The 22,388-nt window shown below is 51.9% G+C and overlaps 1 protein-coding gene across 9 annotated transcripts in view; it reads right to left on the bottom strand.

Annotated features, from left to right (window-relative positions):
- Positions 1 to 22,388, bottom strand: part of Myo18a (myosin XVIIIA) — a 103,440-nt gene that overhangs the window by 38,512 nt on the left and 42,540 nt on the right. For 3 of the 9 annotated variants that reach the window (XM_027426634.2, XM_027426639.1, XM_035448310.1), the window contains 13 exons: positions 7,699 to 7,786; positions 7,401 to 7,507; positions 7,124 to 7,300; positions 6,593 to 6,806; positions 6,213 to 6,355; positions 5,331 to 5,431; positions 4,558 to 4,621; positions 4,249 to 4,393; positions 2,717 to 2,728; positions 1,974 to 2,150; positions 1,675 to 1,765; positions 1,248 to 1,440; positions 420 to 506 (listed from right to left, as the gene is read on the bottom strand). In XM_027426634.2, the coding sequence (XP_027282435.1) occupies positions 420 to 506; positions 1,248 to 1,440; positions 1,675 to 1,765; positions 1,974 to 2,150; positions 2,717 to 2,728; positions 4,249 to 4,393; positions 4,558 to 4,621; positions 5,331 to 5,431; positions 6,213 to 6,355; positions 6,593 to 6,806; positions 7,124 to 7,300; positions 7,401 to 7,507; positions 7,699 to 7,786 (1,599 nt within the window). Of the gene's footprint in view, positions 1 to 419; positions 507 to 1,247; positions 1,441 to 1,674; positions 1,766 to 1,973; positions 2,151 to 2,716; positions 2,729 to 4,248; positions 4,394 to 4,557; positions 4,622 to 5,330; positions 5,432 to 6,212; positions 6,356 to 6,592; positions 6,807 to 7,123; positions 7,301 to 7,400; positions 7,508 to 7,698; positions 7,787 to 9,869; positions 10,014 to 22,388 lie in introns of those variants that run through there. The other 6 variants (XM_035448311.1, XM_035448309.1, XM_035448312.1 and 3 more) reach the window with 3 other exon arrangements.

Here is a 22,388-nt window from a genome sequence, read left to right as displayed (position 1 = left end):
TGACACTGTTTCCCTGATTGAGGGTGCCGCTGCTTCCTCATCCAGGCCCTGGTGGACTGTGGGAAGGAATGACTATATCCTCTGGATTTGGATTCTCACGTCCACCCCACAGCGGCAGATCAGGGCTTGGGGCAGATACACTGAGGGCTCAGTCAGGCTCAGGACAGGGTCCCTTCTCTGAAGGGACATTTTCTTGTGTGGCTGGGACTCTGGATTATGGTTCCCCACTCATGAGGCAGAGGAGTGTGTCACCTTCCCAGAGAGACTGAGTGCCCTGTAGTCGTGCTGTGACATGTGGGTGTGACCCTTCCTCAGCCCATAGTGGCAACTCCAGCAAGCAGCTCAGCTGGGAGGGCTCTGCCAGAGGCAGATGAGTGGGAAAGAGTTGAGGCTAGTCCGGGCTTCCCTGGAATTCCTACCAGGGACTGGTGGGAAGCTTGGTCCACAGCAGCCACCGAGTCATCTGTGGCCGGCTCCAAGTCATCAAATGCCAGTTCGATGTTCTCCTAGGAAGGAAGGTGGAACAGTGATACTCAAGGGACCACAGAGAGTATACAGTCACAGGAGCAGACTAGGCAGGGCCTCTGGGACAATCCAATGGCTCATCTCCATGTAGGAGCCCCCTAAACTACCCCAAAGGACAACCTGCTCACTGCCTCCCAAGATAACACTCAGTATTTTTTGACAGCTAAAATTCTCATAATCTCTTTTTAGACTAAACCACAGTTGCACCCTGGTGTTATTTGCAGCAGTTGATTAGGCAATGTAGAGTAAGACCTCTCTCCATTTCACACAATCAACTTTAGAATGCATGAAGACAAAGTCACGTCCCTCCCTCTGGGGGCTTCTTTTAATCTAGACAAATACCCTCTCTCTACAGGAGGAAGAAATTCCAGAACTCAACCCATCCCAGAGACCTCTTCAGGAGGAACTTAGCCAGCATCTAAGCCTTAGATTCTAAGAGCCCACCTTGAGGCAGAAACTGCACTGTAGTAATTCACAGACTGAAAGGGGGGTGGGCCATAAAGAGGAAAGAAAAGGGAGACCTCTAAATGTGCCTTCAGCTTCCTGGAGCACAGGCTGTCCACAAAGAAAGGTCACAGCCAAGGTCCAGGAAAAATTATTGCTCCAGAAAAAAGGGAGGGCAGAAATGAGTGGGGGGGATAGAGAGCTGGGAATTAGTGTTGCACATGTACAGATGCCCTGGCCAAAAGGTGAGGCCGAGTTGGGTTTGCGCAGCTACCTACCTCCTTGTATCTTTCCAACTCCTGGAGGAAGGTGCGCTCATGGAACAGCCTCTGCAGCCTGTCTTGGGCATAGTTGTGACACAGCTCCTCGAAGGAGGCTCCACGGGCTGACCCACCCCGCTCAGGGTTCTGGAAGCCTGGTGTATCCACAATCATCATGGAACAGAGCGAGTGCTGGCTGGACTTGAGAGCCCTTAGCGGGAAGAGTCTGAGTCAGAGCTGGATGGGGCATTACCATACACTGGGCCTCGCTGCTCTGCCCCTGGCATGCGGCCAACCTCTCCCCCTGCCCAGGGCCCCTTACCTGGCTTACAGGGACAGTGAGTTTCTGATGGTGGAGGAATGCCCTGCCTAAGTCACCACATAAGCATCCCCATTTTTACTAAAGCAGAAAGTGGGGCACCTCTGGTTTCCATTTGACACTTACCTGTTTACCAGAGAGATGAGGAGGGTAAAGAGCTCACTGTAGAGGCCGGATGCCATGCCCTCTAAGCACTCCATAGCACTCAGTTTGGGGCCTGTGGAGCAAGAGGAGCAGCTGTAGCTTCAGTCCTTAGGGCCACCCCCACCTGCCCAGGAATGTTCTCCACCCACATCGTCAGCTGTCCTGGGGCTCTCCCACTGGAAACATTTATTCGCTCAAGTCGTCCCTCCCACCTGCAGGACGGTGACAAGGCCCAGGCAAGGCCTTCCAATCCTACTCATCAGCCAAGCAGCCCCAGGTACCTGTGCCCTCTCCCAGGCCGCTCTCCTCGGGGCCCTGACGGAAGGAGGTGGATCGCTGCAGGGTACCACCTTTAAGTTGATGCTTAAAGATAGCTGAGGACAGCTCTTCCAGACTGCAGCCCAGCAGATATGCAGCTTTCTGGGCCCATTCGTGGCGGGCAAACTGCTTACGTCCAGCTGTGGGGTAGAGGTTTAAACAAACAAACAAAAAGATCTAGCATCTTAGGTCCTCCTTAGGACAACTGAAAACCATTGTGACTTTTGGCACCCTCGACCCACAGGATGGGGGGTTGGCATCTTCCTGATAACACTACTTGAGCTTGACATGGGAACAGAACAGCCAGCAGCTGCCAGCTCTTCCAGAGTCCTAAAAGAGGCACTAACTTCACTGCTGCCACTAGAGGGCACACAATCAGTTGCAAAATCCCTTTAATCCAGGAGTGTACAGCTTGAGTCGGATGGATGAGGACAGGGTCAGAGGATGAGGAGGCCCACCCAGCAGGAGCACTAGAGCCATGTGTGCCTGCAGGGTTTAGCAAGAGAGAGCAACTGCACTTGTCCCTTCCCCGGATACATTAAGACACCCCCCCCCCTTGCCCTAAGGGAGACCATAGACACCTTAATGGCTCAACAGTGGAGAGGCAACTGAGCCGCAGGGGAAAGGGAACAGACATATGCGCCTGAGCCAACATGAGCCTAATCACAGCAATTAGGGAAAGCTAACAAGAAACAAGGTTTTTTACCTTCAGCAGCTTCTGTAAGGCAAAGGACCAGCATGCAGCATGCAAAGAAAAACAGTGTGTTAGCAAACAGTCATCAACTGAGCCCGCCAGGCTCTCGGGAAGGGACTGTGGGAGGTAAGGGTTTATGAAGATGAGCAGGCAAGAAAACACGATCACATTTGGCCCTGAGATACAAAAGTACATAGTCTCAAAGGAATGTGTTTGTGGATGTCATCACACTGACAGAGAAAGAGACACACAAAAGATGTCCTACTGTATATATGGGCACACACATACACACGCACTCATGCACACACACTCACACACACACATACACATACAAATTCATGAATATGCACACAAATGCATGAATACACACACACACACACACGTGAGCGCGTGCATTCATGCATCCTTGGAAACACCACAAACTTAGGAGTGAGCGATGCTGGCCAACACTCAGAACATTCCATCTGCAGTCACAAACAAGAGGGGTAAGAGGAAACCTGGGCCTGATTCCTCAGAATACAAGAACTTCTCTCAAGACACAATCAGAGACCTTCACACTCTCTTGCCCAACAGTCTGCTTCTTGACGCAGGTGTCATCTACTGGTATCATAAAGACCAGACACCCGACACTTGTTCCCGCATGCACCCACAACCACCAATGCAAAGCAGCCTTCATTTTGTCACATCTCCAAGAAGAAGCAAAAGCCAGAAGTGCTGTCCAGAGCCAGCACCCCTTTTTCCAAGGCTGGAGGAAAAGGGGGTGAGGGCTGCTACAGTCGTGGCCCTTCAGCGCAATATCCAAAGAAGAGAACAATTCTTCCAAGTCAGATTGTGCCCAGCCATCCACAAGTAAGTGCAGAAGCCAGAGTCCATCCAACACCAGGTGCCTGCTGCCCCCTCGTGACCTCCACCTTGACATGCAGGAGAAACAGCAGCAACTACCAAACCAGTGGATTGAAAGATGGGGAAACTGGTCCTGGAAGCCCCAGGTTCTGGATGCAGAATGGGAAGGAAAAACTGATATTCTGGGAGCTCTAAGAAGTTCCTTAGCTAGCAGCTCCTCTTCTATCCTTAACATAGGGCTTCTCCTTAGACCAGTTCCCCATGAGGATGAGCCCAGTGCCTAGAAGCCCAGGGAAGCACCAAGATGGTCAAGCAGGTCCCTACACCCCAAAGTACACCAAGATCAGTTACCGGCTTGCTCCTCAAGAAGGGGCTCTATCAGGAAGGGAATGAGAAGGACAGTCACTCGGGTGCTGCTCTGAGGGAGTACCTTCCATCCCTCAACCCCACACCCAGCCACCCACTCTCTGCTCACTGTGGTCTGTCTCGACAGCTAAGGCCAAGCCTCAGGCAATCGTGGGCAGATATGTTTCTCAGCCTTCTGCTCAGATGTGGAGGACTGAGACAGGGTACAAGCTAAAGCATGCAGAGGGCAGGAGAAGGTGGTCTGGTAACAGCTGAGTGTGTGGGACAAGAATGAACCATACAAATGGGTAGGGATCACCAAGGCATTCTGGATAACAGGGCAGGCTGCCTGTTACCTTTGGTAGCTCCTGCAGCCCCAAGATGGTAGATGGAAGCCAGGATGAGCCAGCAGGCCTTCTGTTCTTCGGGGGAGATGGCCAGTACCTTCATGGCCGTCTGTAGCTTACTGAACTGCTGAGCAGCTTTCTGCTTCTCCTCAGGCTAAAAGGTAGAAGGGGATGCTGCCTCTGAACCTCAGATGCTTCCCTTCCAGCATTCCCCATACCACTGGAGGGCCATGCTAGAGCCACCAGTGGGGAATCACCTGCCAACGGAGGCTCCTAGTTCCAGAGCCACCAACTCAGTCCCCATTGCCCAGCTCTCACCTTGGCTAATGGCACAATTCCAAACACATTGTTCTCTGCCAAGTGGTTCAGGTGGAGCTCTGTCCTAGGGTTACAAATGAGGCATCAGCATGTTGCTCTCAGGAGTGACGACCAATCACAGACTCCAGACTACACGTTCTATCTGCCCATCACCCCAGTCATCCAGCCAGATCTGCCACCTTCCCAGCTGGACTGGGTGCCTCAGCAGGACACCAGCCTCCCTAGGACAACGTGTGTAGTCAGAACCCTGGGAAGGAGCTGGCAGGCCAGACGGTGTCTCTGCTGTGAAAGGAGCTGAAGAGGAAGCCTGGAGCCATGTGCTTGGCCTTGAGCAGGGAGCCAGTCTGAAGGCATACATGGGAGAACATGGTAGGGACCCCCATCCAACAGGGGCGGGGTGGGGACTGAGGGCCAGCTGGAGGGTATTGAAGGAGGCTTCACTTCCACACCAGTTCAGTTTACAGTAGGTGTGAAACCGCAGACTAGCCATACTGCCTTCATCCAGGTGAACTTCTTCCCCAGACCCAGAGATCACTGAACACTAAGGAGCCAGCTGTGTCCCTTTTATACAGCATGACCCCAAGATTTAGGGCCAAGTAATTCCTAAATGGCAAACCTGAGTCTCTATCATCTCACCATCCAGAGGGCCCTGCTTGGAGCTAGCACGTAGCAGGTGTGGACACAGGGCACAGTGGGCCAGAAGGCCCAAAACCCTAGTCAGTGGGCTGGAGTCCAGAGTCCATCCCAACAGGGAGCACACCATCCCATCTCACCTGAGGGTGCTATCACCACAGGCCAGCAAGTAGTAGAAGACATTGAAAGTGGCCTCACTGGATGGGCGTCGGGCCACACGCAGCTTCTCCAGGAGCATCGTCTGTGGCACAGCATAAATGAGGAAGATGGTCACACTCCTCCTACGCCTCAGCAGTGGGAACCAGGCCCTGGTCCTCCAACCCCACACAACTCCTATCCAGGCGCTCAACCACCTACCACTTCCAAGACCAGAAAAGGTAGAAACCAGAGCCAGGCAAAAGAAGAAAGTCCCCACTCCTGGAACTACCATGCGCAGCACCCAGAAACCAGCCTTCCTTGGGTAGTGGATGCTTATGGCAGAAAATTTAATTTAGGGGATGGCATGATAGCTTAGCAGACAAAAATGCTTGCTACCAAGCCTAACAACCTGGATTCGATCCCCAGGACCCACACAATGGAAAGAAATGACTGACTCAGGCAATTTGCTCTCTGACCTCCGTCTATGTGCCGTGGCATGTGGATGTGTGTGCAAATGCACACATACACACAAATAAATGAATAAATGGAATTTTTTAAAAAGAAATTTTATTCAGCATGGCAAAGGATTGGTGCACCTGGGTCTTACTTTATTGCCAAGTGTGCAGCACGAGCCTGAGAGAAGCCCTAAGTCCCTGGGTCTTAGAAAGTTGGCAGAGAGGGTGGAGTTCCCAGCAGTAGGGTGTGTGGGGAGGAGATCTGGAGGGCAGAATTAGGTCAGCACAGACCAGCCCTGTCTACACTGTCGTGGGCCTCTATTTCATCAGAGCAGAGTTCCAGGTTAATAGGACACTGGGGAGGCTGACTCCTAGGGCATGAAACCAGGGGTCCATCTTGGTTCCCTAGACCTGGGCAATGTCCTTTACCTGAATGGAGGCTGAGGCCACCTGGCCAGCTTGGTCAAAGTCCAGGGAGAGAATCTGGGAGAAGCGGGTGGCACTGCCATTCATGATGGTAGGGCTGTTCCCGAAGGCTTCCAGGAGGGTGTACAGGGCCTGCCACTTCTCCACTGCAGAGCACAAGCACAGTGGACATCAGGAAGACCAGGGACAGCTTACCTGAAAGCCATGGGCTCCTGGATGCCCCAGACAACAACATGTCCGGATGGCCAGGGATCCGGGCATGAGCATTCAGGGGGATAAGGAATCTGCCCAGGGATCACAGAGCCAGCATCCAGGGGAGTCTTTCTCCTTTCCCCACACCCCTGCCTCACCCCTGCCTGTTTTCCCAGTTGCCCCTGCCTCACCAGAAAACACCTTGCTCCCGCTGGTGCCAGCAATGGTGGTCAGATATTGCACCAGATGCTGGAAGCTGGTGGTCTTGCCACTGCCACTACTACCCAGAAGGACAATGGACTGGTCCTGGCGGCTCATCAACATTGCCCTATATGCAGTTTGGGCCACGGCATAGATGTGGGGTGCCATGTCCTCCCGCCGACACCCCTTGAACATGTGCATCACCTTGAACAGGAAAGGCATAGAGAGAAGGAAGCTTTCAGAGCTAGGCACACCCGGTCCAACTTCTAGGGCTTACATACTTCTACACTGCCATTCTACAGATGCCCAGGTGTTTTGAGGGCAAGGCCATGCATGGAGATGCAGACATCCACCAGCTCTATCAAAGATTGCAGGATATCTTTCTGTCCCCACCCTTTGACTCCTCTCCCCAAGGTCAACTATGAGAGCGAGCAGTAACCCAGTGGACACCAAAGAGGAAGAGTGAAGAGCAGAAAGGGTAAGGGTAGGGTATGAGCGGGTAGGTCCATAGGAAGGCACACCTTCTCTGAATACACAGCAGGGGCCCCTCGGGGGCTGAGGACAAGCAAGCTAGGGCCAGCATAAGTGTGCAGCAGGCTAGCCCCATAGCGTTGGCGCAGTGTGTGCAGGACGCTAGACTCGTTGAGGTACACCAGTGAGGCTAGATCTTCTAGACGGTCACATGAGGGAGCATTAGCCTGGGAAGACAGACAATGAAGACTTGGATTCCATTTCTGTCATAGCGACAGGCCGGCCTGCCCTGCCTGCGTCCTCCCCTGCCAGCAGCCTCCTTCCCACCTTCTCTATGTCATCTTCATCCACATCCAGGATGGCTCCATCGTGGTCTAGCTTCACACGCACCTTCCCCTCTGGTAGGCTGAGCTCCTCCGACTTGAGCTGGCTGGCTGCAGAGCAAGGATAGTTGGACTTGGGCCTGGGAAATTCTACTATTCTCTTCAGACCTTTGTGGTCCTGCCTTCTTCCCACTGGCTCACCAGCCTCTCCTTGCTCATCCCAGCCCTTACCAGAAGTAGAGGCATTCACCTTGCCAGCCCTGAGTCAAGCCCTACATCTATCCCAACCTCCAGAGACTCACCCAGGGAGAACCCATCCTTATGGACCAGCCACACCTTCTCCGTCTCATACCAGGCCTCTTCAGCTGCAATCTGGTCTTCTGTCTTGGCCTACAGAGGGAAGGGAGGAATAAACAGACACTGCATTAAAAGAGAGAGAGACAAGGACATTAGGGATGAGGAGACAAGGGAGGAAAGGCTTCAAGCTGAGCCATTGGGCAAATAGGAAAGTTAGGTGGGAGACACAGGACACAGGGTGGGAGGGGTAAGGTCAAGGAAAAATGGTAGGGAGCCAGGAGTGCTGAGGACAAAGACAATGAGATTAGGGATTGTACCAACTCTGAGGATCCAGGGACACAGGAGCATTGAGGCCAAGAGTACTGGCCCCAGGAAAGCAAGTCACCAGGCTCCATCTCCAGCTGCTCTATCCCCTCCTCCCTGGGAGCCTGTGAGATCTGTACCCTGACTCAAGCCCTGAACTCTTCCATGCCAAAAGAAAGGCCTCTTCCCCTAGGCTGGGAAGAGCCATTTCCTGTATCCTAAGATTCTGCCGTGGGCTCCAGCCTGAAGATGCTATGTGACCAAGGGGACAGTGCCCATCTCCAAGTTACAGTTGACAAAGGCACCACTTGGAAGATAGTAGCTGTACAAATTTAGTGGACATATTAATGTCACATGAGGGCACAGGGCAGCATGGGCATGGGGACAGTGCTGATCTGTGAAATACAGGGAGCACTGAAAAGGTATGAAAAGGCTAGGACACCCCCGGAGGTCCCCAGAGATCACCAATCAAAATAAGCATTTATAAGCACTGTCAGAATGGGGCTATCAGATCTGACACCCTCTAATAAGAACACTTGAAGCGGGGCAGTGGTGGCGCATGCCTTTAATCCCAGCACTCGGGAGGCAGAGGCAGGTGGATTTCTGTGACTTCAAGGCCAGCCTGGTCTACGGAGAGAGTTCCAGGACAGGCTCCAAAGCTACACAGAGGAACCCTGTTTTTGACTGGAGAGATGGCTCAGTGGTTAAGAGCACTGGCTGCTCTTTCAGAGGTCCAATTCCCAGCAACCACATGGTGGCTCACAACCATCTGTAATGAGATCCGGCGCCCTCTTCTGCCCTGCAGGCAGAATACTAAATAAATAAAATCTTTAAAAAAAGAAACCCTGTCTTGAATAACAAAACAAAAAAATAAATAAATAAATAAACTTGGGCTAGGAAGCAGCAGCACCACAAGGGGTGGGACAAGCAAAGGACCTAGCTACCCTGGTTATCAGGCCCCTTGGCAGCATGTGGGCAAAATACCAGCAATATGATGGGTGGTATTTTGAGGGAGGATGGCCACTCTAGCAGACCAGCTCTCAAGTTTGCACTGACTCCAAAACTCTCCCCAGCTGGCAACCCCCCACTTCCTTACCCTAAGTGTGTCCCCTTCTCATGAGACCCTGTGATACTGAACCCTGGCTGAAGGATCAGAAAATGGCAAGAACAAGTAGCATATAGTATCGTCTTTGGCACATTTTTAGATTTGAAAAGGGGGGAGATCAATAGGCTGACCATAACAAAACTGTCAATGTCTTGATTTGTCAAAGTGAGAAAAAAATTTAAAATACTGTGTTTTGTTTTTTAGTATTTGAAGGACTGGGCTGGGAGTGTTGGCATACTCCTTTAATCCCAGCACTCCAGAGGCAAGAGGCAGGTGGATCTCTGAGTTCAAGGCCAGCCTGGTCTACACAGTAAGCTCTAGAACAGCCAGGACTACATAGAGAGACTCTGTCTCAAAAAAAAAAAAAATCACCAGTGTTTTGTCTTTTTCAGATCACATGAAGCAGCTGAAACCTTTGTCTTGAGTGAGCAAGTTCTACGGCCAAGTGTTAGAGGGATGTCAAAGGGTCAAGGGTCAGGGTCATAGTCAGGGTCATGGCCAACAGCTTCCTTAGAGAGTATCTGAGAACAAGTTTCTCACGCTGACCATGAGGTGGAGACAGAGACCATCTCATCTTCAGGCTGGGGCTAAGGAGGAAGAAGGGTCTTTTGGTTTTTTTCCTACCCAGAGTGACCTGGGCTCCAATGGCTGAGAATTACATGAGGCAAAGCTGAGGCCATGATGCTCCCCAAGGGCCACAGCTGCACCATCTCAGCTCCCCTGGGTCCGCTACTACAGAGTGGGAACCTGGAGGGAAAGAGGCCTTACACTCCAGCAGGAGGCCCGAGCACAGACGCCTGCCCAGGTGTAAGATGGGGGTGGTGGGTTGTCACCGGAGAAAGCAGAGGGCTCCTGGGTGGGGCAGGAGCACCCTACCTGACTGTGGGCAGGAGAGGCGGCTTCGGGGTCCAGCTGCCAGCAGCAAGCAAAGAGAGAAAGAGAGAGAAAGGTGAAGACAGGTAGAGACCACTGCAGGTCCCCATCCAAGAGATACCCCTGGACCAGTGAGCTAGCATTCTGTTCAAGATACATTGTGGAAGTTAAGAGTACTTGCCCAAGACTAGGGTGCTGGCCAGGCAAAAGAAGCCAGACCACCAGGGGTGGTTGGGGGGTTCTTGTTATCACCAGACCCTCCAGAGGAAAGGTTTTTGTGGGTCACTTTTTGTAGCACATAGGCATCTGTCCCTCTGTCAGTCTCTCCTGGACTGGCTATTCAGTCTACTCTGAATTAATCTCCCTCTTCCATGACTCTGGCAGGCCAGGCCACCTCACAACACCCAAGGCATGGGTCCCCTGAAATCCTCCTGCTTTTTTTTTTTTTTTTAATCAGGGTATCAGCTTCCTTGTGGCTACCAAACACCAAGAGAATGCAGTCCCTTCTCCCTAAACACATGCCTGGGGATGGGGGGTGCCACTCCCCATGCTATATTTTAGAGCTAGCACAAGGGCAACTACAGTCTAAATCTAAGACACCTTCCTCAAGCTGCCATGGCACCATGTTCTACTCCTGGGAAGGCACACTGACCACATGGCAAACAGAGGTATCATTCCACCCAGCTCCAACCTTAGGGTTGCCTGTCAACTGCCCAGCCCTTGAGCACCCCTGACCTCTTAAATTACATCGTGGTTACTTAAGCTTTCAAACACCTTTTGGAAGAAACTAGAGCCAGGCAAGCTTTGGATGTTGCCTGTTAGAAGTGAGAAGGGTTAATATCCCTACATGGATCTAGACACTGAGCATCAAAATGGGAAGCATCTACTCCTGCCTTGTCACACACCAGGCCCTAACACCAATGAATGTCCTCAAAGTAGGAGACCAGGGCTACAGAAGGAGACTAGATACCCAGCTATGAAGGGCCCCTCCATGGTCTCAGCCCTAGGTTGCCTAGAGTAGCAATACTCCATAGAGTTCAGTTTTCTTTTCCTTAACCTGAGCCATTGGGAGGGTTCATGGATAGCCACAGCCACAGGTTCCCCTGTATCCTCTCTCTCTCTCTCTCTCTCTCTCTCTCTCTCTCTCTCTCTCTCTCTCTCTCTCTCTCTGTCTCTGTCTCTCTGTGTGTCTCTGTCTGTCTGTCTGTCTGTCTCTCTCTCTCTGTCTCTCTGTGTGTCTCTGTCTGTCTGTCTGTCTGTCTGTCTGTCTCTCTCTCTCTCTCTCACACACACACACACACACACACACATACACACACACACACACACACACACACACACACAGAGTCCAGACACTGGGAACCCACACACAAGAGGTGGCATTACAGAAGCTGTGAAGATCCTCTCAAGTCGCTGGTGTGCCTCCTCTGCGGGACTCAGCCGGACCTCAGGGTCAGCTCCTGTCTAAAGGTTAAACCACTATTAGTTCTGTCTCAGGGGACAGCAGGAGGCACCACACGCCAAGCTCTCAGCCCAGGGAGCCACTGAGACCCAGTGCAAAAGTGGAGCAGTGTTTGGGAGACAAGCCAAGTGCTAGCTTGAGTTTTGAAACTACATGACACAGAAAAGGAAGAGGTGGATGCCTATGAGGGCTGGGGTTACTTCCTCCTGCTTCCCTAACCATTGTGAGCTCATTGTGACCCTGTTACCCCCCTTTCACTCCTGTCCTAGGATGTACAAGAGATGAACTCCAGGTCAAGACATGACTCAGCTCCCAATTCCACCCCGTGCATAGAGAAGGTACAGAGAGCTGGAGGGAGAAGGGCACAGCCCCAGACAGGCACATGACACTCCCTGGCTACTTATAGGTTCCCCAAGGAACTGAAGTTCAGCTCCTACCCAGATCACCAGACAAGAAAGCCCCTGTCAACTCTTCCCCGCTGGGGGCCAGGAACACACTGCCCTGACAGAGCAGGCCAGGAGGATGGGGAAGGGTGGCAGCTGGCTTCCCTCTACATCCTGCAATACCCAGCAAGACCACTTCCAGGAAAGATGGATATCAAGAGGAAGCACCCAGTGAGTGCCTCAAGGTCCCTCAGGCTGTGCCCTGGCATCCACCTCAGTCCTCGCCTAGCTACAAAAAACCCGCGAAAGCTCAGGGAAGCAGAAAGAAAATGTCTAACCCCCAACACATGTCCTACGAGACCTCAGCAGGACCCACAAGGTGGAGGAGCTTGAAAAGAACTGTCTAACTCAAGACCGGCTAAGGCGCCATCACCTGTGGAGATGGGTTAGTGCCGACACAAAGGGGTTCACTCTGCCTGCCTGCCACCCAGGCCAGGCCTGAAGAAAGCAGTGATGGCATTAAGAAAGGTTATCAGCATCACTGTCAGTCCTACCTATTTTAGGGTACCTGGAGCCAGGGAGCAGGCTTGACATATATAACTGGTGTCATATCTCATCAGCACAGCCACCCTCCAAAGCAAGTATCACACCTTGTTTGTCATTCAAAAATCCAAAGAATCCTCCAATCAAAAGATTTTTCTTAGTGATTTTGGTGGCAAAACTGTTGATCTTTTATTTTCCTGGGTTTGCTTTGGAAATAATCACGTTTGTTGTAGGTAGCCGATTGTGTACATACCATAAAATATTCCAAAATATAAAAATGACTAATTCCCAGTACTTTAGGCTTCATAGAAGGGACTAGGGGCCCACATAATAACTCCCCACTTGACAGATAGGATCTTAGCAGTGGACCCTGCTGTGGAGTCTCACAGGAGTGTGGCTGTGAATGTGAGCCTGGGCCACCTGACTTAAGAACACTGCTTCCACCCCACACTCATCTTCCGAGACTCTGATCCTTAGCTTTGGATATGGTGCCTCAAGCTGGCTTTGTATAGCTAGAGACCAGGTCTTGACTCTCAAGGAAAGGCCTGCAGCATGCTGGTTAGCAAGCCAGAGCACCAGGCATTCTTTCTAGTACAGGGTTAATGGAAGTCATGCAGCCCCCGCCATGGGTGAGTATATAACCCTGGGCCAGCCGGGATCATGTGAGGCTCCTTCAGACTTGAGGAAGCCACCATGAGGGTGCTTAGCCCTCAAGCAAGAGTGGTGAGGGACATGGGAAATTAGTGGCACACTCTGGTACCTCTTGCCGCACACCCAAGGCTGGTGACTTGGCCTGCTGCTCTCTAGAGGCATTCGACTTCGGGCCAGCCAAGGTTAGGTTAGCCAGCTCTTGTGCCGGGGCTGGGGAACACTGCTTATCTGGGGTTTCAGGCTTGGCTGGGGATCCTGCTTTCTTTGAAGCATCCACCACATCTGGGGAGCCCGGTTTTCCAGAGGAGCCTGGCTCCTGGCTGGGGGCCTTCTCTCCTCTCCCAGGAGGCTGCTTGCTGCGGGACTTGTGGTCCTTGCCTCGGCCCCGAGACATCAGACTGCGCAGGCCCACAGAGAGCTCGTCCTTGACTGCCTCCTTCTTTGCTTCGGGCTTTGGTGGAGCAGGAGGAGGAGGCGGTGGTGGCGGGGGTTTGGGACAAGAAGCTGCCTTTTCTCCCTTCTTGCCACGAGGCGGGTGCTCAGGGGACTTGGCTCCTCGGCCCGGAGGCTCCTTGGCATTCCCAGGCTCCTCCTCACCAGGCAGTACCTTGCTCACCACCTTCCTCACTGCGTTCGCCACCCGCTTCCGGGACAGACCTTGGGCCTCTTCATTTGGGGTGGAGGCAGCCCCCAGGCCATTCATAGTGAGTGTGGCTTCAGGGCTCTTTGCTCTCTGGGAAGTCTCTGAGGGTACCGGGCTGATGGCAGGCTGAGGACTTCTAGGTGGACCACTGCTGTCCTTACTGCTGCCCTCAAGCTACAGCCACATAAATACAGGCAGACATGAATAGCAACCCCACATCCCTACCCATCTCGTGCACATAGGATACAAGGGGGTACAGCCTCAGGCCCCTAGACAGATTCACCCACCAGACAACACACAGATCCAAAAGCTCCCTTTATCACCCCCAGGACTCCTCTCTCCACCTTCTAGAATCTAGACATGCAGACAGAACTGCATGGGAAAGTTTGACTTCTCTTTCTCACAAATCATCTGACTGCCCTCCCCCAGAAGGTGTGACGAGAACTGGAGACACCAACACCCGAAAGCCCACGAGCACCCTAGAATTATTGTCTTTATGCCAGGGTCACAGCCAACACTCAGCAGAACTGGAAGGGGAGGAGGTCAAGAAGGCTGTGCCTACTGCCCTATCTCCATGGGCCTTCCTGCCTTTGTCACCCCTGCTTCTTCATCATTCAGTTCTAGGCAATCAGGCCCACAGCCTGACCCATCCTGAAGAAAGAAACTGGCAAGGCGCTCCTCTTGAGTCAAGTTTCTCCCCCAGCCCAGCTCCTCTGGCCTGTGGCCACTGTCTCCTTCACCTATACTCTGAAGAGCTGCAGACCCAGGGCTGGTTTTGTCTCCCTCCTGCAAACTTCTCATGGGCTTAGTGACTCCTGCTTCTCAGAGGGCATTGTGGAAGATGGGAGGAAAGGGGAGACAACTCAGGCCCACAAAGGGTTAAGTATCCCAGTAGCCACAGATGCACTGCCTGGAGATCAGTCATCCTGGTTCAGCTGGGTGCCTACCCAGCCTCTGGGCACCCAGGAGTTGCCTGGTATACGTTGGAACTCTCCATCTAGGGGTCCCACCCCCTTCCTGACACTCTGCCAGGAACTGTCTGAGGTGGCCACCTAGAAGGCCACGCTGGCTAATGGCAGGGCAGAGTTTCCTGCAAAGCTAGCCACACTGCCTCGGGGAGAATGCAGGACATTTTAGGGGCTGACCAGTGATGTGCTACTCACTGAGCTGTAGCTCAGCCCTCCATCCCCTGAGCAACTGTGATTTTAGATCACACCACTGTGAAGGTCTAGCTGCCATGCCTGTTTACAGGCTCACGGATGACAGACCTGCCACATGCTGAGGTCACCTCACCTCCGGAGCACAGCTGAGTCTTAGTCTGCTCTAGGGAGGTTCTGCTCTAGAGAGTGAAGAGGGAGGGCTGGGTGGTGGCTCTTCCAAAGCTTCTTAGGCCAAGAGAATTCAGTGGCATGCCACGGTACTGTGGAACTGGCCATAGTGCCCACTGCCAGGTCTTTCTCCCTTCCAATTCCTTGCTCCCCTCCTCTCCCCCACAGGAGAAGATGACAACATGAGAGTAATTGCTAGCACAAACATAGTACTTTGCCTGCTAGACACTCTCCTAAGTACTTTACATGCTATTTTTGAAAAAGAAAGAAAGAACCTTCCTCACATATCTCAAACACATCCTTTTGAAACCACAGGTTAGCCTTGGCCCTCCAGGAGTGTTTACAGGTCCAAAGGAAGCCACATGCCTGGCTAATCAAATCATCAGTGGAAGCAGGGAAGCTAGGACAGCTAACATTTGGGTAAGGGAACACGATTTTGTGCTCCAGTTTGCCCACCCGGGCAACAACTGCATCCTCTCTTGGACACACATCTGGACCACTGCTCAGATGTCTCGCCCTCACCCTGTAAGAGTCCAGCTTTATTCAGGGTCTCTGTCCCAAGGTGGTAGGGGGCTGGGGACATTGGGCAGCCTCCAGGTTGTGCACAAAGCCTCTGAGGGGTGGGGTGGGGTGGGGTGGGAGCGGCAGCAGCAGCTGCAGTGAATCCATCTGTGCCCTTGTCTTGGGCCACCCAGTGCAGGCTGAAGAGTCCCAACAGCTGAGCTCTCATATGGTCAGTGCTCGCTGACCTGAGAGTTTACCCACCTAAGCACCGCCTGTCCCAAAGGGTCCAAGAAACCAAAGCTGAAGGTAAGCAACTAAAGGGGGCTGAGGGAAGATAGAGGTAGACCCCCGAGCACTTCGACTTACCCTCACTTCATACCCACAAAGTAGAGCCACACATATTGCACTTTCCACCCCATTACTGGCATACCCTCTAACCACCCAGCAGCACTGGAAGGGACGAGGCCAACCCACCAGATACATGTGCACATACCCACACTCGTGTGCATGTGCACACATGCACACATACATGTACATACACACACATGCACACACACACATCTCAAGGAAGCACTTACAGCCCCTTCCTCTTTGCCAGGAGGGCCAGGTTTTGGCAGAGTTTTGTCCTCCTCTTTAACCTGAGGGAGCAGACAGAGAAGTCACTGGCAGATCCAAGCCAGGAGACCTGCTACTAGGATGAAAACATCTAAGGGTCTTTCTGTCCCTGAGAAGCAGAGCGGTGCTGGGGCTGGGGGTCTGAGGAAGACACCTCTTTACTTGTGATTGGAACTGCCCAGAGACAGTGTTTTAAGAACTAAGAGTCTCTATGGCAGTAAAAAGTAAGGATGCTGGAGGCTCAGCAGCCAGCTCAGGAGCTCAGAAGTCCACATCATGGCCTTGGGGTCACAAAATTGCCAGCCATGCAGATGGGGGAAGGAACCCCAAGGTAAGGTGAAGTATGGAGGAGAGAGATCTGCCTGGCTGGGGCGGGGGTTTGTGCTACAGCAGGAGGAGGAGTCCCAGTCAGGCAGGAGGTGCGAGTCAGGGGAAACAGCAGACGCCGGGGATGTCTGGAGAAAAGATTGATGCTGTCAATACTTTAAAGGTTCTTCCAGTTCAGAGACTGGCTGAGCCCCAGTGTCAGAAGACCTTGCTCTTCTAGCATCTCTCCCTTCCTAAAGCCCAGGCAGGCCCAGGAAATTTAATGGTCCTTCCTTCCCTTCCCCGGGCATCTCTGTCCCTAAGCCCACAGCACCCCCAGCATGCCTTGCTTCCCCTGCATAGTAAGGGAGATAGGCGCCCAGGAAGAAGCCTGATCTCTAGCAGAAAATATTCTTAGCAACATCCAGAATCGATTATCCAATAGCCAAGTGGGGCTGTCCATTTTCAACCAGGGTCTGTGGTCAATTTTGAGCTCCAATTAGCAGTGCCTGGATGCTGCAGTATTGAAGCTGCACCTTATTCACAAAGCATATTCAGTGGGTCCAGGGTTCAGTTAGTTCTCACTGACACGGACAGAGGGAAGATGGCAAATACTCAGAGAAAACCTTTCTACTTCAGAAACCGGGGTCTGTGCAGAGAAGAGGGAGGGAAGGGCTGGATAGAGAGGATCTCTGCAGGGTGGCTAGTCTTCACCTGATGCCCTCCTCTCCAAGGGCCATCGCCCCTCCCCACAGGGATCACACCATGCATTAGCCACTAGGCACACAGGTTAGAGGATGGTAAGTATTCCCAAACCACACAGACACTCTCATTAGCGCACACAGTGCTGTTAGCTTGGTTCAGCTATGGCCCAGATTCTAAGTTTCCTCTGAAACTCTCACCAGCTCCAAATCTGTCCTTTCTCCAGTAGCCTGTGTTTGGGGTTCCAAACCGCTCTCCAAGGTGAGGCATTGGGAACGCTGGTTGCCCCCCAAAGCGTCTGGGACACTAGGCTCAGGTCTGAGCTCAGCACTGGATTTAGCCTCAGGCTGACTCACGCCCCCATCCCCCTTCCTAAAGGTTCTGGCTGCTGTAGGTCATTGTCCAGCCAGAGACTGTGCATATGCACAAAGGCATGCCCAAGTCTGCCACAGCCTGAATTACTGTCTGGACCCAGATGCCAACTGGCCTGATGCCCCCGCTGCCAGCTCCTTTCTTCTTCTGCCCACCTCAGCCCCCAGTCTCAGGAAATCCGAGTTCCAAAGACATCAGGACCGAGCCTTTCCCAGAACCCCACAGTCCCAGGGCTGAATCTGAGCCACAGGCTGGAGAAGGGTGTGGAGGGATTAACTTGAGGGGCACCAGTGGCACAAAGGGCAGCTCAGCTTACTAGAGGTGGAGTTCAGAGAGGAAAGTGACTCAGCAGAGCTCATCATGACAGAAAGGGACTTCCAAAAGCCACTGGTGACCCTCTGCACCCCGAATGCACGCGCATGCTCCAATTTGTCTCTAGCTTCACCATGCCAAGCACTTAAGAGAACCAAGATTTTGAAATCCAACTTCCCTTTTGCTCCCAGAAGGCAAATCGCGATGAAAAGGCCATAGTGCTGAAGTCAGCCTGCACCCTGGGTCAGAGAAGGAACAGGGGCAGGGCCTCTCAGGGACTCCAAGTCTTCCTAAAGGCCAGGACCCGCTGGGACAACTGCTGTGGGTAACAAGAGGAAAGGAGGACAGAAGGAAGGAGGAAAGATCACAAAACTCAGGTCACATTCCTCAGAGAGAGGAATAAACTGTGGGAAGAAAACAAAAGCCAGGTGGGTATAGGACGGAGAATTCTAGACTAGGAAGCTGTGTGTCCTCAGATGAGCTACGTCACCCCTCTGGGCCTGTCTGGAGAAGCAGGAGCCAGACTGGTCTAGATAATGGATAAAGTCACTTCCAGAACCAGCATTGTAGGAGTCAGCCGATAGACAGCCACCCAGGCCCTTGATTCTCCAGGAGGCAGAAACCTCTCCCTTCCACCCACAGCCCAAGTCGCCGTCCAGGTCTGGAGGATGGCCAAGCTTTCCCATCTGCGGGTCCCTCCAACCCTCAACACCAGAGTCTGCCCTTGCCTAGGACAGGGTTCACCAAAGAATCACTTCCATTCCATGAAACTGGAGATCTGGTTTATTCCTATAACTGATTGTGATAAGTAAATAGCTAGAAATTAGTTTTGTTTTGAAATGCTAGGGCTGGAACCTAGGACCTCACACATACTAGGCAAGGGCTCTACCTATGAACTACATATACCCTAGCCCTCAACTTTTTGGGTTTTTTTGTTTGTTTGGTTTTTGGGTTTTTTTGTTTTTTGTTTTGTTTTGTTTTTGTTTTTGGTTTTTTTTGTTTTTCAAGACAGGGTTTCTGTGTGTAGCCCTGGCTGTCCTGGAAATCACTATGTAGACCAGGCTAGCCTGGAACACAGAGAGATCCACCTGCCTCTGCCACTGAGTGCTGGGATTAAAGGTGTGCGCCACCACTGCCCAGCCCCCTCCACCATTTTTAATTGGCTCTGTTGACCTCTGCCTTCCTATCCAGTTAATATACTACCAGCTTTAGATTTATTTAATTAATTCATTTGCTCTTTGAACTCATGTCCAAGTTTTCCTACTGTCTAGGGAGGTTCCGTCTGACCCCGAAGGACACTGGCCACTAGACATCTGGTTCATCCTCTGCTCCAGCTGCTCCAGGGAGTATCACTCAGACAGTATGTGGGGACCACCCCGGAGGTAGTTGCCTCTGTGCTTTGGGAAAGAACTGCCTGAATCTCTCATCTCTTCCTTACAACTGCCTGGGCCCAGGAGCAGGCTATTGTTACCCAACATGGAACAGAGCTGGTGGCAATGCCACCGTAGCAATCACCCTAGATGTAAAAACATGTTTCTCCTAGAACTAGGGACTTGCTGTGAAGCAAGAGTTCCTAGAGTGAAGGACTCTTGCTCCTGACACATTTCTGCTCTAGTAATTCCAGCCATTTCTAACATTAATTACTGAATGTGGAAAGCCTACATCGAGAAGGACCCTATACAAGGTATTTAACACAAATGTCCTCATTTGTCCATCCACTCGTACTTTCTTTCATCCATTGATTCATTCTTCCATTCATGTATTTATGTGTGTGTGTGTGTGTGTGTGTGTGTGTGTGTGTGTGTGTGTGTGTGATTTATGACCACTTCCTTTGGGAGAAAGGACAGGAAACCACCACTCCTGAGTGTTCTCCCAAGTCAGGCCCAGGATCAGATACTCTCCTCATAGCACTTCATGTTACAGAGAAGGAAAAGGGAGAGTTGCTGAGAGGTTCCCAGCTAGTAAGTGGCAGAGCTGGCATTCACAGCCAGGAGGGGTCTTGGGATTTCCTCCAACAGGACTCACTCTTACCCATCACACCATTAGGCACTTAAAAGTGTTTGTTACATGACCATACTGGAAATGGGTGGAGGGCAGGGTTCAGCTCACGCCCATCTGGTCTCTTTCCCACATATACACCAAAGAGAATAAGGCTTGCCCGTCCTGAGTCTCAGAGACGTAATCTCCAAACTTAGCAACAATGAATAGATAGCAAACTCCATGCCATGGGATCCAGATGAGGAAGGCAGGGACTTGCTGAAAATGCAGCGTCCTCTGGTCTAGTCAGCCCATCTGCAGAAATGTATGTCCAATGAGCTGACTTCAAGAAACAAAGCGAAGAGAAAACCCACAAGCTCATGTAAGCATTTTTTCATAGATGCACTCTACATAGCAACAAACTGCAAACAGCCCAAGGGACTAGAATCAGAGATGGTTAGGTAAACAATGGTTTCAACCCAATACATGGCTATGCTGCCACTGAAACTGACAAAGATGTGGACAATGAAACCATATGGAAGATTCCACACAAAATGACATCAATCAAAAAAGAACTAGAACATAAATAGCATGCAAATGGTGATGATAATAATTTTGTAAATGGTGTGAATTAGACACAATAGACACACTTTGCTATTTATTTTGCTGTGCATTTGTTACTTACTGCTTGTTTTTATTGTAAAGATGGCTAAATAGTCAATAAAAAAAGAAAAAGAGAAGGAGATAATAGCTAGAAGCATTTGTTTTCAAAGAGGAGAAATCTGCTGAGAGACTGTCTACCCTCAGCCCTAAAAGCTCCTGTCACTCAGGGAAACAAGGCTGGGTTTTACTGTCCCCAGTGCCAACACCCACCAACCTCCCTTAGCTACCACAATCCACTATGTTAAGAAAAGGGGAGCTTGGGCTGGAAAGATGGCTCAGCAGTTAAGAGTACTGGCTGCTCTTCCAGGGGACCCAGGTTCAATTCCCAATACCTATATCACAGCTCACAACTGTCTGTAACTCCAGTTCCAGGGTATCTGACACCTTCACACAGACATACATGCAGGCAGAACACTAATGCACATAAAACTTAATCTTGAAAGAATTAAAGAGGAGGGAGGGAGGGAGGGAGGGAAGAAGGGAAGGAGGGAGGAAGAGAGGGAAGAAAGAGAGAAAAGGGGAGCTCAAAGAAAGACCCTGGGAATAGTCCTATCCACTGGGCAGGCCCCCAGGCCAGGAATGCCCAGTTAAGGCCGATGTGTCTAAGCTAGACATCCAAGCCCAAGAGCAGCAAGTAACTCCAAGAGAGAGACTGTCTGGAAGGAACTAAAATGTCATCAGTAGCCAAGGTAAATTCCCAGCCTGCCCCCCCACCCCCATGCTAACACTGGCAATGTTCCCTTCTTATGCTGAGGACAAGGAAACCCAGAACGGTCTCTCTTCTCTTCATCCCCATTCTGAGGCACAAAAGGCAGCTCTCAGGAGTTGCTCTCCTGGACAACCTCAAGGAATCTAAGGAATAGGGGTGGGGAAAGGAATGAAGGAGAAGGGAAGAAAGGACAACAGCAGTAACTTCTTTTTCTGCAGTGCTGGGGAATCAACCCCAGGCCTCACACATGCTAGGCGAGCAGTCTGCCACTGAACAAAACATCCAGTACCCACAGCCATCTCTACTGAGCATCCTCTTGGTGCTGGGCGCTGTGCTCAGCCCCTAACAAGCCTCGTCCCATTTGATGCTCACAACATCCCTCTGAAGTGGACACCAACAGGAGTCTTACTTTACAAATGGGCAAAGGAGCCCTTGGAGATCATGTGACTTTCCCCTGGCCTCCTGACAGCAAGTGTCAGATCGACGACGACGACTCACATTCAGACGTGTCCTTTACCACTTTAGGGGAAAGTGGTCAGCCCTCCTCCATATTCCCCCTTGTTCACCTATACCATGGGCTGTCCACATCGGTAGCAACAGCTTGGGTAGAAGACAGTGGTTTCCATCAAAGACCTGGCTCTCCACTCATGACCTGTGTACTCTTCAAAGAGCCACTTTAAAGGAGGGGAGTTCTGCAGGGAAGGGCCTGAAAGCCATACTGCCAGCCAGAGGTAGAGGGGAACCCTCTAGCCAGAGCCCTCCCACACTGCAGGGTGGAACAGAAAGCAGCAGAGCACCCTGGGCCACTGCCCACCAGCCTGGAGGAAGCAGGTGCACTGGGATGGCTTCCTGCCGCCACTGCAGTTGCAGAAGGGCCAGGACTTCCTCTAACAGACAGACAGGCCTGCCAGAGGCCTCCCCTCCCTGAGGACACTCAAGGTTCCTCTGCAGGGCACTTTGCCATCTGCTAGCATCATTTCCCATGGCCCTGAATCTGTGACAGACAAGGTACTGGTGGCCTGGGTATGGAGAATGGGGTGGGGAGTAGGCCACTGCAGGAAGCTGCCTGCTCACACGGTGAAGCGCTCTCTCTGGCACCACCCTGCTCTGCCCCCCCCACCTCCACAATGGTGCCAGTTTGGCAGCCGAGGCAGGGCAGTTCTTTGGGCACAGAGAGATACAAATGCTATGGGCACATCTCAGGCTTCTGATACACCTCCACACAAGGCCAGCCCACACTCTGC

This window comes from Cricetulus griseus, chromosome 7, assembly GCF_003668045.3.
Source record: "Cricetulus griseus strain 17A/GY chromosome 7, alternate assembly CriGri-PICRH-1.0, whole genome shotgun sequence".
Classification (NCBI taxonomy): Eukaryota; Metazoa; Chordata; class Mammalia; order Rodentia; family Cricetidae; genus Cricetulus; species Cricetulus griseus.
Note: the sequence above shows the minus strand (reverse complement) of the source record. Positions and strands in the feature narration are given on the sequence as shown.